Source organism: Enhydra lutris, unplaced genomic scaffold (assembly GCF_002288905.1).
Source record: "Enhydra lutris kenyoni isolate GAN:26980312 unplaced genomic scaffold, ASM228890v2 scaffoldscaffold16, whole genome shotgun sequence".
NCBI classification, from domain to species: Eukaryota; Metazoa; Chordata; class Mammalia; order Carnivora; family Mustelidae; genus Enhydra; species Enhydra lutris.
The window spans coordinates 4,318,427-4,333,480 of record NW_019154100.1 but is presented as its reverse complement, the minus strand read 5'-3'; the positions used below and the strand labels follow the sequence as shown (position 1 = coordinate 4,333,480).

At 34.8% G+C, this 15,054-nt stretch overlaps 1 protein-coding gene across 1 annotated transcript in view; it reads right to left on the bottom strand.

The window, feature by feature from the left end:
• The window catches only part of LOC111147227 (ankyrin repeat and IBR domain containing 1), a 152,187-nt gene that overhangs the window by 89,470 nt on the left and 47,663 nt on the right, over window positions 1-15,054 (bottom strand). The window contains exon 2 of the mRNA XM_022503121.1: window positions 6,409-6,687. Coding sequence (XP_022358829.1) covers window positions 6,409-6,596 — 188 coding nt within the window. The 5' untranslated portion in view covers window positions 6,597-6,687. The remainder of the gene's footprint in view (window positions 1-6,408; window positions 6,688-15,054) is intronic.

Here is a 15,054-nt window from a genome sequence, read left to right as displayed (position 1 = left end):
ATATAACTATTTATAGTTATATTCTAACTATTCTATAGTTGCAAGTACTATTCTAAAACTTGGGCATATTGTGAAGAAAACAAATTAAGTCCACGTCCTATGGAGTCTGCAGGCAAGGAGGGGTAGGAGAGGAGAATTTAATCCATTTAACCCATTAAAAGAACTTGATAACTCCTAAAATGAAAGAGTAAAGAGCAGAAATCAAGGGACGCCTGGGTGGCTCAGTTGGTTAAGCCACTGCCTTCGGCTCAGGTCATGATCCCAGGGTCCTGGGATCGAGTCCCACATCGGGCTCCTTGCTCGGCAGGGAGCCTGCTTCTCTCGCTGCCTCTGCCTGCCTCTCTGCCTGCTTGTGTGTACTCTCTCTCTCTATCTTTGGCAAATAAATAAAATCTTAAAAAAAAAAAAAGAAATAAAAAATTAGAAACTCCATTACTTCTCAAAGCTTGATATTAACATATGTTCTAATGAAGGTTTTATATTTTATTTCCAAAGAAGCAAAAGAAGCTACTCTGTAAAATTTAAAGAATATGAATTATAATTCCCATTTTATTTATTTATTTTTAGAGATTTTATTATTTATTTGCCAGAGAGAGAGGGAGAGTGAGCACAAGCATGGGGAATGGCAGGCAGAGGGAAAAGCGGGCTCCCTGCCGAGCAAGGAGCCCAATGTGGGATGTGATCCCAAGGACTCTGGGATCATGACCTGAGCCAAAGGCAGATGCTTAACTGACTGAGCCACCCAGGTGTCCCTGTAATTCCCATTTTATACATGACTTTCTAGGAGATATAACTAAAAAGTATCCCAACCAGGACACACTGACTGCAAAATTTAAGTCTTCTTGCTACATTAAATAGTAACTATTTATGAATATGGATTTAGTTTCTTATGAGGGAGGCACTGTGGTGTGATATAATGTAAATAAACAGCATTTGGGTTCTGAGAGATATGGACCCAAACTAGCTGCTAAACTGTAAACTATTTTTACCATATTATCCTGCCTAACAAGAGAGGAAAGTTATGCTTGTTTGTTGTAGGTACCATAAAGTTAAAGGAAATGGAGATAAAATCAAGGTCTTATTCCACATGGAGGTTTTAGTCTATGGCCACTAGGTCATTGACTAAGTATATATATACACCTGTGTCTATCCATATATTTCATGCATTAGGAATCTAGCCAAGGTGAGCAAGTACTGAAGCCAGTAGACATGTACCTGACATTAAATGAGGCATCATAAGAAAATAATGGCCATCAGTTTTGTTAGAAAGTCTAGCAAGGTTAAATACAGTGAAATATCTGAAGCTATCTAAAACACAAATAATTAAAACAAACTTGCTATTTTGTTTAATGCTGATGAATACATGCTATTTACCCTTATTCTACAAGACAGTGTTAAAAAGAATAATTTCTTGGGGGACCTGGATGGTTCTGTTGGTTAAGCGTCTGACTCGTGGTTTCACCTCAGGTTGTGATCTCAGGGTCATGAGATGGAGTTCCACCTTGGGCTCCCTGTTCACAGTGGAGTCTTCCCCTTCTCCCTCTCCCTCTGCTCCTCCCCAGCTCTCATTTGCTCTCTCTCAAACAAACAAATAAATAAATAAGTAAAATCTTTAAAAAGGGGTAATTTCTTAATTCAAAAAGCAACTAAACATTTAATAATTTATGATTTTCTTAATAAATAAATTTTTTTAAAAACAAAAAAAAATCAGATTAAGGAAATCAGAGTTGCTTAACCTTAGGAAAGGAGAACAATAATTTCTGATTCTAGCCTATGATGTTAAAGGCTTTACTAAAGAAATTATGAGCCACTGATCTCTCCAGAAAATTAAGGAAATAAAGAAGAAAATACCCAAAAACTTTAGGCTGAAATGAAACATATAAAGTTAAGTAAAATACATATGGCTAAATTATAAAAGTAGTTCAAACTTGTAACTAAAGAGAATATATATGTCATCTTTTCTATAGGTCTTTGCTTGTTCAATAGAATGATAACCACATGACAGAGAAAGACAGATATATTCCTACCCTGAAGAGTCAAGAATATTGTCACAGGTTTCTTACACTTTAACAATCAGTTAAGTCTCCTAAGAGCTTTTGTTTATCTGGGTTATATATATTTATGTTTGTATTAAAAATTAAAACAGACATTTAAAAATACTTATTCATAAAAAAGCCATTATATATTAAATAATCTTGACATATTAAAATGAAAAAAAAACTTATAAACAAAAATTAAGTGAGAGGAATGGCACTATTTTACACATTTATAAATTTCTTTTCAGGTCTAGCTAACAGAAGACAAATTCTCATAGCATTCTATCTGTTGTGATGTGTCGTTTTGGTTCAAAGAATATGAGGAAAATCTAGCCTCTATATAGTTAGAAAAAGGACCAGTATTCTAAAATACTTTTTCTAAAATTAGTATTCTAAAGTGCCTGAATATTCATATTTGATACTATACCAAAAATTCAACAAGTGGCCATTTCTTCTGTTACTTGCAATGTAAAATCTGAAATCAAACCAATGAACTTTTTTCGTACTATGCTCAATGATGGAGATTAATTAAAAACAGTTAGGTTTAAGTAAAAGAAGTAACTTTTACTGCTTCAACAAGGGTATTTTTAAGTGAAACTGGCTTTTTTTTTTTAAACTGCAAGTGGCCACCCGTGATGAATACAATGATTACTACGAAGGTTGGGTACCAGGTTTTAATTAATCTACAGGCATCAGCAGTTTTATTTCCCATTTATTTTGCACTTTCACTGCAAATGTCAATACAGTGAAAAAGGCAAATAATACTTTAGTATTAGTACAAAAATAGATTTGACCTCGTATAACTCCTAAAAGCATCTCAGGATCTAAGAGTCCTCTGACATACTTTAAGAATCACTGTGTTAGAGGCGCCTGGGTGGCTCAGTGGGTTAAAGCCTCTGCCTTCAGCTCAGATCATCATCTCAGGATCCTGGGGTTGAGCCCCACATCAGGCTCTCTGCTCAGTGGGGAGCCTCACCCCCCAACCCCCCCGACCCTGCGTCTCTCTGCCTGCCTCTCTGCCTACTTGTGATCTCTCTCTGTCAAATAAATAAATAAAATCTTTAAAAAAAAAATAGTGTATTTTACTTTAGTATTCCAAGCAAGTTTTAATTAATCATATCATAAGACCTAATACTAAATATTATAGTAGTTCAATGTTAGGAAGCTAAAGCAATACAACAGTTCTGTAATCTCACTGATGATACTCAGCTTTAACAAAAAGCTTTAATGGTTTAAGTATTCAATAGTTAATCTATTGAGAAAATGACTATGTGTCTAGAATTGTATTTACAATCTTTACAATCGAGTGGAGAAGATGAGTTTAACAATAATAAGATGGTTTAAAATAAGATGGTTTAAAATCTAAGTTGCAGGAATTTCAGAAAACAAAAAAAAAACCCTGTAGGTCAGAGTAGTTGAAGGTAAATTCATGAAAAGGGCAGAAACCAAGTTAGGATTTAAAGGAGAGGGAATCAGAGAAGAAAGAAGACATTTGAGAATCAAAGAGCAACAGGAATAAAAACTATCAGGGTGGCATTTCTAAAGGTGGGGAGAGCACAAAGGAAGTCAGTCAACAAGTGTCACTGATAAAAGCTTGTTAAGAAAGTAATGAGAAATTAGGCTGACTGGGTAAAATGAGGGCAAGGTCAAGGGAGCTTTAGAAGTCAGAGTAATACAGACAAAAGGGTATTGTTACAGTTTTGCCATGATAGAAAAAATATTAAAAAGGATATAACTGGGGACGCCTGGGTGGCTCAGTGGGTTAAAGCCTCTGCCTTAGGCTCAGGTCATGACCCCAGGGTCCTGGGATTGAGCCTGGCATCGGCATCGGCATCGGCATCGGCATTGGGCTCTCTGCTCAGCAGGGAGCCTGCTTCTCTCTCTCTCTGCCTGCCTCTCTGCCTACTTGTGATCTCTGTCAAATAAATAAATAAAATCTTTTTTAAAAAAAGGATATAACTGAGCAAGATTAATCTGGACATGAGATTATGAGAGGAAAAGTCTTGGAAAAAGAACATTTAGGAATCAGATATTTTCCACGTTGAGAGGACAGGTTGATAAGGGTGAGCTAAGCTTGCGGAAACGGAATGGAAAGATGTGAACTCTAGAGATAAAACTTAGTGAACTTTCTGTTAGTAGCAGGTTAGGTAAAGAGTAAATCAAGGATTATCTGAATATATTTAGGGTTACAGAAATGAGAAGCAATAACATTATTGAGTACATACGGTATCCTAGGCAGCATGATAGACATATAACACATTAATTAATTGTCCCACAAACTGTATGTAATAGATATCTATTTTACAAATAAAGGAACTTAGGCCCAGAGTGATGAAATAACTTGCCTTGCTAATAAGTGGCTTAGACAGACCTGACACATAGGTTTATCAGACCAAAGAGATATGAGGCTATCACAGTGGTCACAAAACCTAAAGCCTACAGTCATCTGCCTGGACAATTAGCTTTGTCATTTGTAAGCTGCTAGAGATCTGACAAGTTGCTTAATTTTCTGTGCTTCAGTTTTCTCACCTCTAAAATGCAGATAGCAAACTACCTCACAGAGTTCTAATGAGGATTAAATGAGATAATGCATATGGACACTGTTAATACTGCCTAGAAAACAGTAAGCACTCATATAACGTATTATGCCTCATGTATTGTGCCTCAGCACATATGTTAGTCATTAACACAGGGAAAAACCAAAAATATAAAGTTTCAAACAAGATGAATTGGTGGTGGCTTCGAAGTAGGTATCTTTAGAGAAATGGAAACAAAAACTAAATGCAAAAAGGAGAGGTTATGGAAATACCCACTAAGCCAAGAAATACCGACTTTAGTTTTAAGAGGTTACAGAGATGCCAACTTGATAACGGGTCTGGACGACTTAAACTCACTCAAGGAATTTCTCTCATTTACAAATCCTCATCATAAATATTTCCTTGTGCGACAATCTCATAAAACTTTTATTTACTTTGTATAGGATATTATGCTAGATGCTAGAAGTACAAAGAAGGTACAATTTTAAAAAAGTAGTAATTTAGGTAGAGAGAAGATATACAAAATTATAAAGCACAATGATATAGCAGTATATATCAAATAAATAATACATACAAACAAAAAAAAAGCCACAGAAGTTAAAAAAGAAAAGACTGAGGTTCCTTTGGGTTGTTATTGGCTAAGGAGACAGATAAATCCTGCTCAGGGCCTTGAAGGAAGGGTAAGACAGATAAAGAGAAAGCTGAGAGGAGTGGGGGAGGGGACTCCTGGCAGGGAGAGCAGCACGCACACAGCAAACAGAGCATACATAACATGTTTCAAGGAAACCAAAAGGAACAGCTTGATTTGGATAATTTATATTAAAAGAAATTAAAAAAAAAGGCCAAACTTTATCAAGTTCTAAAGAGCTCTGAATACTACTTTATCAATTTTATTTCACTATGTAATAAGCAAAGAAATGTCCCTTTCTCTTTTTCGGCATCAGACTGTTACAGCTGCATAATCTAATTCTTAAAACCCCAAATCTGTTTTAGAACTACTATCCTCTGCTTCCCTCATTTTATAAGGTAGCAAATATAAAATTTAATTCTAACGTAATGAGGTAAGAATCTTCATATAAGCATGTTTGCCATCAACTTTCTTGTTGGGAGAGATTTTAAGTTTTCTCAGTATTTTCGATTTTAAGGAAATGTTTTGCTTTTTGAAGCCTTTTCAAGTAACTAAAGCCCACTAAAAGAAAGGAAACTAAAACTCAATCATGACTAGATAAGGTAAATACATCTGTTTTTTCAAGTTTAACTAGCTAACCAGAACTGAAAATTTTGCTGTAAGTACCATTCCCTGCAATATTTGGATAGCTGATAAGTACTTTTCTCGAATTCAGATGCTATAAATTAAACACTGAACTATTATCAAGATATCATACTATGAAACATATTGAGGATCAAAATATATTTACAGCCACAAGAATATGTGATCCAACCTATTAAAACTTTTGGTCTGATTTAGGCATCATAGAAAAAAAAAAGAAACATACTGAATAATTCACTGGGGCGCCTGGGTGGCAAAGTCGGGTAAGCATCTGAGTCTTTGTTTTGGCTCATGTTGTGATCTCAGGTTGTGAGACAGAGTCCCATGTTGGGTTTGGCAATAGGCAGAGTCTGCTTGAGTTTCTCTCTGAGCACCCTAACTGCCCCCTGCCCTTTGAACTTTCTCTAAAATAAATAAAATAAATAAATAAATAAATAAACCTTTAAAAAAAAAAAGAAAGTTTGATTCACTACAATATAACATGCACATATGTATGTGTTTTCCAAAATCAAGGATTTTTTTCCTTTCACTAATTTATCATTAATTGGTTTACAGTAATACTTACCCTAGTATTCTATTCATTCCGTGTCTAGCAGCATAGTGTAATGGAGTATTGTGCTGGTAGGGCTCCCCATAAGATGTATTTGGATCAAGGGATTCTTTCAGCTGAGGGTTGTTTTCGTAAATTTGGCAGGCCAGGTTTTCATCACCATTGATGAGTGCTTTACGGAATTTGGTGGTTGTATTTCCCATGTTTTCTTTTGTTTTTTTCTGATAAGCTGTGGCACTTTTTTCCTTCCCCCTTCAGCCACTTCTTGAATGTTTCTGCAACATGTTTCACATTCTAATGGGAAAAAATATTATCAAATTAGATTATAAAACATAAGTTACAAAGCAGTATCCTAAATAAACAATAACACAATTAGGAACACTAAAAAAACCTAGGAAGCATATGTAAGGGAGCAAACTACATTTTACCAAATTTATCTTAATAGAAAAAACACCTCAAATTTTTAACATTGCCCAAATCAACTTCTTGTTAAACTAACATTTACCCACACAGAAACTGTTAAGGTTTCACAGGTGGCACATTGTACTATGAAACTTATCTACATATATGAACCCTTCAATTTTCCTTTTCACATTGGCAGGAAATAACTTAATTTTATGGTTGAATACACTTAAATCTCTGTATAAATTATGTATAAAATAGACTCAGCCAATTTGGGGGCGTGACAAATGTAGGAAATTTTGTTCACATATGAACTTCAGAAGGTGTTAAGTTACAGTTAAAAAAAAAAAAAACCCTACAATCCTTGGCTAGTATGCTCAGTAATAAAGGCTACTTTCGCTCCATTCCAATAAATGTTTCTGAATCTACTCTTGAACTATGATCGAAATTGGTAATAAAGGAAATAGCATATGTAAAGGCAGGTATGAAATAAAAGGACTATTCAAGGAATGGTCAGTACACCTGGAGCTCAGGATCTCTAGTTTTGAAATAACAGAAGATAAAACTGAAAATACGTTGGGGCCACTTAGAAACTTATACTTTAATCTGTAAAGAATGGATAATTAAAGGATTTTATGCATGGCAGTGACAGAATAATTTTATGCTTCCGAAAATTAACCATTTGGACAGCATGTAAGACAGACAGGAGGGAGAAAAAGATAGAGGCAGAATACAACAGTCCATCATGATCCCTAATTAACTCCGCGGCAGGCTGGACATTAAAACATAGCTTGTTTAAGAAAACAGTTGAAAATAATATATACTTTTTCAACACAAGTTTTATACAGGGTAGTAACAGTTTCAACAGAATACAAATTAACAGGCTGAAAAACAAATGAGTTTTTTTTTTTTTTAAGTTTCCTATAAAACAGAGTTTCTCATCCTTCCTTGGCTGTACACTTTTAACCTGGAGAACTTCAAAGAGTCCCATTAGCCAAGCTACACTCCAGAGTAATTAAATCTGTTTCCAGGGAGTGACACAAGAGCACTGGTATTTCAGCAACTTGGGTGATTTCAATGTGCACACACCACTATATAAAACCCTTGTAACTCCCTCCAGACAAATGGTTATATCTGAGTATGGAGATAAAGGTGAACAGGCAGGGAAAGACATCTGCTAAACCTATTTTAGAGACAGGTGTTAACTACTGACTTACAAGAGCAGTATTTTCTGGCCCACATCTATACTTAATGAGATCAGCATTTCAGTCTTTTAAGGGCTCTTTGTTACTGACATTTTTACTTTAAATATGCAATACATACACATAGTAGAATGAGTAAAGAAAGACAAAAGATAACTGGAAGATTATCATAGTTATCATTTTGACAAATAACCACCCTATTTATAATGTATATAAATATTTGTTTTATACATCATATATACAGTATAAGTATATATACATATAAATTGATCACTACATAATTTAAATTTTTTTATTTAATTTTCAAGATGGTTGCTCAATCTTTGAATACTATTCCTTCATCATTTCATCTAGAATGAGAGAAGAAAATCCTTCCCTCTAACACTTACACTTATCATAGCACACCAAAGACACTTTTGGGATTTTTCAGGGACACCCTAGATTTTTTTTTCTTTTGTTTTTCAAAGGATCTAGGAGTCATCTGTTTATTCTCAGTGGAATAATCTGTGTTCTGTAGAACTGCATTAAGTATTTTAAAGATTTGTTATTCTTAATGAGAACTCCATTCAGCTTATTGTATATTTCAATCTATAACCAAATACAAAACATATCATGTAAATTCTAAAGGGTCTTTCCTAAGAATTTGAAAACTTACAGTTGTTTGGTCTTATGATACTTCCCTGTTCGATTGCAGCTCAAATGATAAAACATTTTTGGAGTTTTGGATCAGATTAATAAACAACACATTTTCTTTGATTTGCATTGTACTTTAGTAAATGTTGTGTAAGAAAGTAAATTCTATCCAAAATGTGAAAAAAGAAATATGGAAGAAATTAATGATATCTTAGGGTATTTATTTAAAATAACAAGATACTTAAAAAAAGTCAATAACACTCTGGGGCGCCTGGGTAGCTCAAACAGATAAGTGTCTGCCTTTGGCTCAGGTCATAATTCCAGGACCCTGGGACAGTCTGCATTGGGCTCCCTGCTCAGCAGGGAGAGTCTACTTCTTCTTCTGACTGATAACTTGTGCTCTCTCCCCGTTTGTGCTCTTGTGCTCTCTCTCTCTCACAAATAAATAAATAAAATCTTTTTAAAAATCAATAATACTCTAAATGTGCATTAAACATTACTGTCACTCATGGTGAAAAGCATAATGGCATCTAGAAACCTTTTTGTGGTTCTCAGTTATTTTCAAGTCTGTTTCATTTTTAAAATTTGAGTTTAATAAGCCTGAAAGTCAGCAGGAAATGCATCATTTAAAAGTCATAGCTCAGGGCACCTGGGTGGCTCAGTGGGTTAGGCCTCTGCCTTATGCTCAGGTCATGATCTTAGGGTCCTGGGATCGAGCCCTGCATCGGGCTCTCTGCTCAGCGGTGAGCCTGCTTCCCTCTCTCTCTGCCTGCCTCTCTGCCTACTTGTGATCTCTCTCTCTCTCTCTCTGTCAAATGAATAAAAATTTTAAAAAAAATTAAAAATAAATAAATAAATAAAAGTCATAGCTCCATTCCCTCAGATTATTCTTACAAGTCTTACCTAGAAATTTGCCAGATGTGTCTTTTAACTTTTTCATAGCCACAGTTAGTATAACCTGAAGTGACTGTTCCCTCTTTGTTTGAATCAAACTCTTAAGTACTACTATTTCCTCAATTTTAAAATAAATCTAAGCATAGAGCTTCATAAGACAGGTGGAGGATTATCAAAGAGGTGAAAATAATTCCTTATTTAGGGCCTTTAAGTTTTACAGGAAAATCTAGGCAAAATTTCATCATCTTTCAGTGGTAAAATACAGCACTCAATAAGTTATTTAATGAAAAAAGTAAGAAAAATATAGCTTATCAATGGACTCTAGAAAGCTTTCCTTAATTTCTGATTAACTTTTAATTGTGAAGGGCTCTATAACACTTGCTTTAAATCGTTCTCTCAACTTACTTCCCTTTCCACAGGTTAATAATCTGCAACAAAACTTCACGTGCACCTAAATTAATAAACTACTCCCAGAAATCTTTTATAGAATATAAAGTTTTCAGAAATAACTTGCTCTTAGCTTCTCTGTCTCCACAAAAGTAAATTATTTTTAAAGTCATAATTATGAATTGAAGTTGTTGATCTAAATGAAATAATTGGTTCCCACTCTTCATCTACCTAGAAGAAAAACCATCACACACATTGATCATCTACTTCTAATTCATCCCTCTGCAACTGTTTGCACTATTGATAAGAACAACAATTGTCAATCTACAACTAAATGTCTCTTTAGAAGAGAAACAAGTAGAAATTCATTCAAACAGTAAGTCCCAAGACCACTCACTCCACTTTAGGTTGAGATCAGAGAGATGTACCTCAAGGAAGAAGATTCCAGAACTCTCTACATCTACAGAAATGTTCTAATTGTTACTGCATTAATACTTAGAGAAGAGGAGAGGGTAGTTTAAAAACAGACTCTAAGAGAACTTTCAAAGCATAAGGTAAAAAAGAAAAAAGAAATAAGGATAGAAGGAAAAAAGCCAGGAAAAGTCAATATACTACAGCAGACAAAAACCATGTGGGAAAGTCATATATTAAGCTATCAAGTCCGTTCATTCACTAATTCAACAAACATATTAATCTGTAATTATTTTCATTTGTCACTATGCATCAGAATCACCTGGAGAGGTGATTTCATCTAAGGACCAAAAGGCCAGAAAGAGAATTTTAAAAACCTCCTAGCTGATTATAACATGCAGGTCAGACTTGAGGACCATGGGTTAGTTTTGAAACTATGCTAAGCCAAAGGTAATGGCAAGCAGTATGATGGCAAGGAGAAGTGTAGGAGCTGGAAAGACTTGTGCGCAAATTCAAGTAACTTAACTTTTGATGTTTCCTCATCTGTAAACCAGCGGTATTAATATCTACTTTCTTCAGTCAACAAATACAAAGAACAAACATAAATATCATTGCACCTATGGCATTTATATTCTGGTGGGGGTAAAGAGAAAAGCATTGTAAGGCTTTGATTTTATTCTGTGTGTAACAAGGAGTGATTGATTACAGGTTTGGAGCTACATCTTTCTCAGGATTTAGCAATTTTAGAAAAATGCATTCATAGTTTATCCATGTTGATACATGAGTCAATAGTTCATTCATTTTTATTGCTGAGTAGCATTCCACTGCATGGATGTACCACTGATTTTTCACATATTAAAGGACATGTTGGTTGTTTCCAGTTTTTGAAAACTGTTAATACAGCTATCATAACATTCACATACAAGTTTTATGTGAATGTATGCTTTAATTTCTCCTGGGCAAATATCCAAGAATGGAAATACTGGGATATGTGGTAAGTGAGTTGTTTAACTTCATAAGAAACCACGAAACTGTTTTCCAGAGCAGATGTACCAACTCATTCCTAATGGCCAGGTTACAGTTGCTCTGTATCTCAGTTAGCATTTGGAATTATCAGTTTTGGGGGAAGTTTTTTCCCCCCTTTTTGTTCTTTTGGTAGCCATCCTAATGAATGTATTGTGGTATCACATAATGGTTTTAATATCCATTTTCCTAATGATTAACAATATGGATCATACTTTGATATGCTTATGTGCCATGAGTGTATCTTGATTATATACCTAAAGTGTCTGTTTAGATCTTTTGACAATTCTTAAGATGGATTACTGTTGAATTTGAGTTCCTTATATATTCTATAAAAAAAAGTTCTATGTTAGAAATGTGATTTGAAATATTTCTTCCAGTCTGTAGCTTCTCTTTTCAGTCTCTTAACGGTGTTCACAGGCCAAAAGTCTTAAATTTTGATGAAGTAAAATTTATCTTTTTTTTTCCTTTTATGGGCTGGGCTTTTGGAGTCATATGTAAAACTCTGCCTAACTCATGTCACAGGGATTTTCTCATATATATTCTCTTGGAAGTTTTTTTTAGTTTTAGGTTCCCCATTTAAGTCCATGATCCATTGTGAATTAATTTCTATATAAGGTTGAGGTATGGATTGAGGTTCATTATGTTTTATGGACAGACATCCAATAGTTCCAGCCCCATTTATTAAAAAGAGTGTCCTTTCTCCACTGAATTGCCTTTGTACCTTTTACCAAAAATCAACTGAGTAGCAAAGTGAATTCAACAATAGATTAAAAGGATCATACACCACAATCAAATGGGATTTACTCCAGAGATGCAATGGTGGTTCAACATCTGCCAATCAAAGTGATACACCACATAAACAAAATTAAAGATAAAAATCATATGATCATCCCAATAGATGCAAAAAAGGTATGTGATAAAATTCAACATCTGGTCATGACAGAAACTAACAAAGTGGGTAGAGAGAGAACATACCTCAACACAAGGCCATACATGAAATGTCTACAGCTACCATCATATTCAGTAATGAAAAGATGAAACCTTTCCCTCTAGATTCAGGAAAAAGACAAGAATGTACACTCTTGGCCACTTTTATTCAACATAATTATGGAAGCCCTAACCAAAGCAATTAGGCAAGAAAAAGAAATAAAAGACCCAAATTTTTTAAAAAGGAGTAAAAGCGTCACTGTATTTGCAGATGATATACTTTATATAGAAAATCCTGAAGACTTTGCCAAAAACTATTCAAATGAATGAATTCAGTAAAACAGCAGGATACAAAATCAATATATAAAAATCTGTTCTCTTTCTATACACTAATAATGAACTATCAGAAAGAGAAATTAAGAGAACAATTCCATTCACAACTACATCAAAAAGAATAAAATACCTAGAAATAAATTTAACCAAGGAGGTGAAAGATCTATACACTGAAAAATATAAGACACTGATGAAAGAAATTAAAGATGGAAATAAATGGAAAGATATTCTATGCTCATGGATCAGAAGAATTAATATTGTTAAAATATCTGTATGACCCAAAGTAATCTACAGATTCAGTACAATCCCTATAAAAATTCCAACGGCATTTTTCACAGAAACAGAAGAATCCTAAACTTTGTATGGAACCACAAAAGACCCAAGATAGCTAAAACCATCTTGAGAAAAAAAGAATAAAACTGGAGGCATCATACTTTTTGATTTCAAGCTGTATTACAAAGCTACATAATCAGAACAGTATGGAATGGACACAGGAAATAAACCCATGCAAATATGGTCAATTAATTTATGACAAAGAACCCAAGAATATATCATCCTGAAAATACAGTCTCTTTTATAAATGGTGTTGGGAACACTGGACAGCCACATGCAAAAGAATAAGACTAGATCACTATTTTATACTATACACAAAAATTAACTGAAAATGGATTATAGACATGAATGTAAAACCTGAAAACCAGGGGCGCCTGGGTGGCTCAGTGGGTTAAGGCCTCTGCCTTCGGCTCGGGTCGTGATCTCAGGGTTCTGGGATCAGGCCCTGCATTGGGCTCTCTGCTCGGCGGGGAGCCTGCTTCCCTCTCTCTCTCTCTGCCTACTTGTGATCTCTCTCTCTCTGTCAAATAAATAAAATATTAAAAAAAAAAAAAAAACTAAAAACCACAAAACTCCTAGAAGAAAACAGGTGGCAAACTCCTTGACATCACTTTCAACAATGTTTTTTTGGCAAAGACACCAAAAGCAATAATAAACAAGAGGCATTAATATCAAACTTAACAGCTTCTACACAGCAAAGGAAACCATCAACAAAATGAAAAGGCAACCTACAAAATGGAAGAAAATATTTGCAAATCATTTACCTGATAAGGGGCTAATATACAAAATATATAAAGAATTCAGTCAACTCAATAACAAAAAAAATCCAATCAAAAGATGGACAGAGAATCTGGATAGAGATTTTTCCAAAGACATTCAGATATAAGGCCAACAGGTGCATGAAAAGATGGTCACCATCACTAATCATCAGGGAAATGCAAATAAAAGCCATAAAGAGACATCATTTCACATCTGTTAGAATGGCTATTATGAAAAAGAGAAGAAATACCAAGTGTTGGTGAGGATGTGAAGAAAAGGGAGCCCCTGTACATTACTGGTGGGAATGTATATTGGTGTAGTCACTAGAGAAATCACTATGGTGGCTCCTCCAAAAATTAAAAATAGAACTACCATATGATCCAGCAATTCTAGGTGTTTACCCAAAAGAAAACAAAATCACTAATTTGAAAACATACATGCACCCCCATGCAGCACTATTTACAATACCCAAAATATGGAAACAATCTAAGTGTCCAACAATGGATGAATACATAAAGAAAATGTGCATCTATCTATGTATCTATAACAGAATATTATTTAGCCATATAAAAAATGAAATCTTGGGGCACCTGGGTGGCTCAGGGGGTTAAAGCCTCTGCCTTCGGCTCAGGTCATGATCCCAGGGTCCTGGGATTGAGCCCTGCATCAGGCTCTCTGCTCAGCGGGGAGCCTGCTTCCCCCACCTCTCTTCTGCCTGCCTCTCTGCCTACTTGTGATTTCTGTCAAATATCTTTAAAAAAAATGAAATCTTTAAATCTTTAAAGAAAATCTTTAAAAAAAAATCCTTAAAAAAAATGAAATCTTGCCATTGGTGACAAATGGTTGGAACTTGAGGGCATTATGCTCAGTTGAACAAGTCAGACAAAGAAAGATACTGTATGATCTCACTTATATGTGAAATCTTCAAAATCAACCAACCAAACAAAAACCACTAGCTCATAGATATAGACAATAGACTGGTGAAACTAATATAATACTGTATATCAACAATACCTCAATTAAAAAAAAAACAGTTGACTATACTTGTGTGCATCCAATTCAGGACTCTCTTCTGTTTCATTTTTCTGTGTGTCTATTCTTTTTTTTTTTTTAAGATTTTATTTATTTATTTGATAGAGATCACAAGTAGGCAGAGAGGCAGCCAGGAGAGAGGTGGGGGAAGCAGGCTTCTCACTGAGCAGAGAGCCCGATGCAGGGCTCAATCCCAGGACCCTGGGATCATGACCTGAGCTGAAGGGAGAGGCCAATCCACTAAGCCACCCAGATGCCCCTCTGTGTATCTATTCTTTGAGCAATACTGTATTATCTTGATTACTGGAAGAACTGACATCTT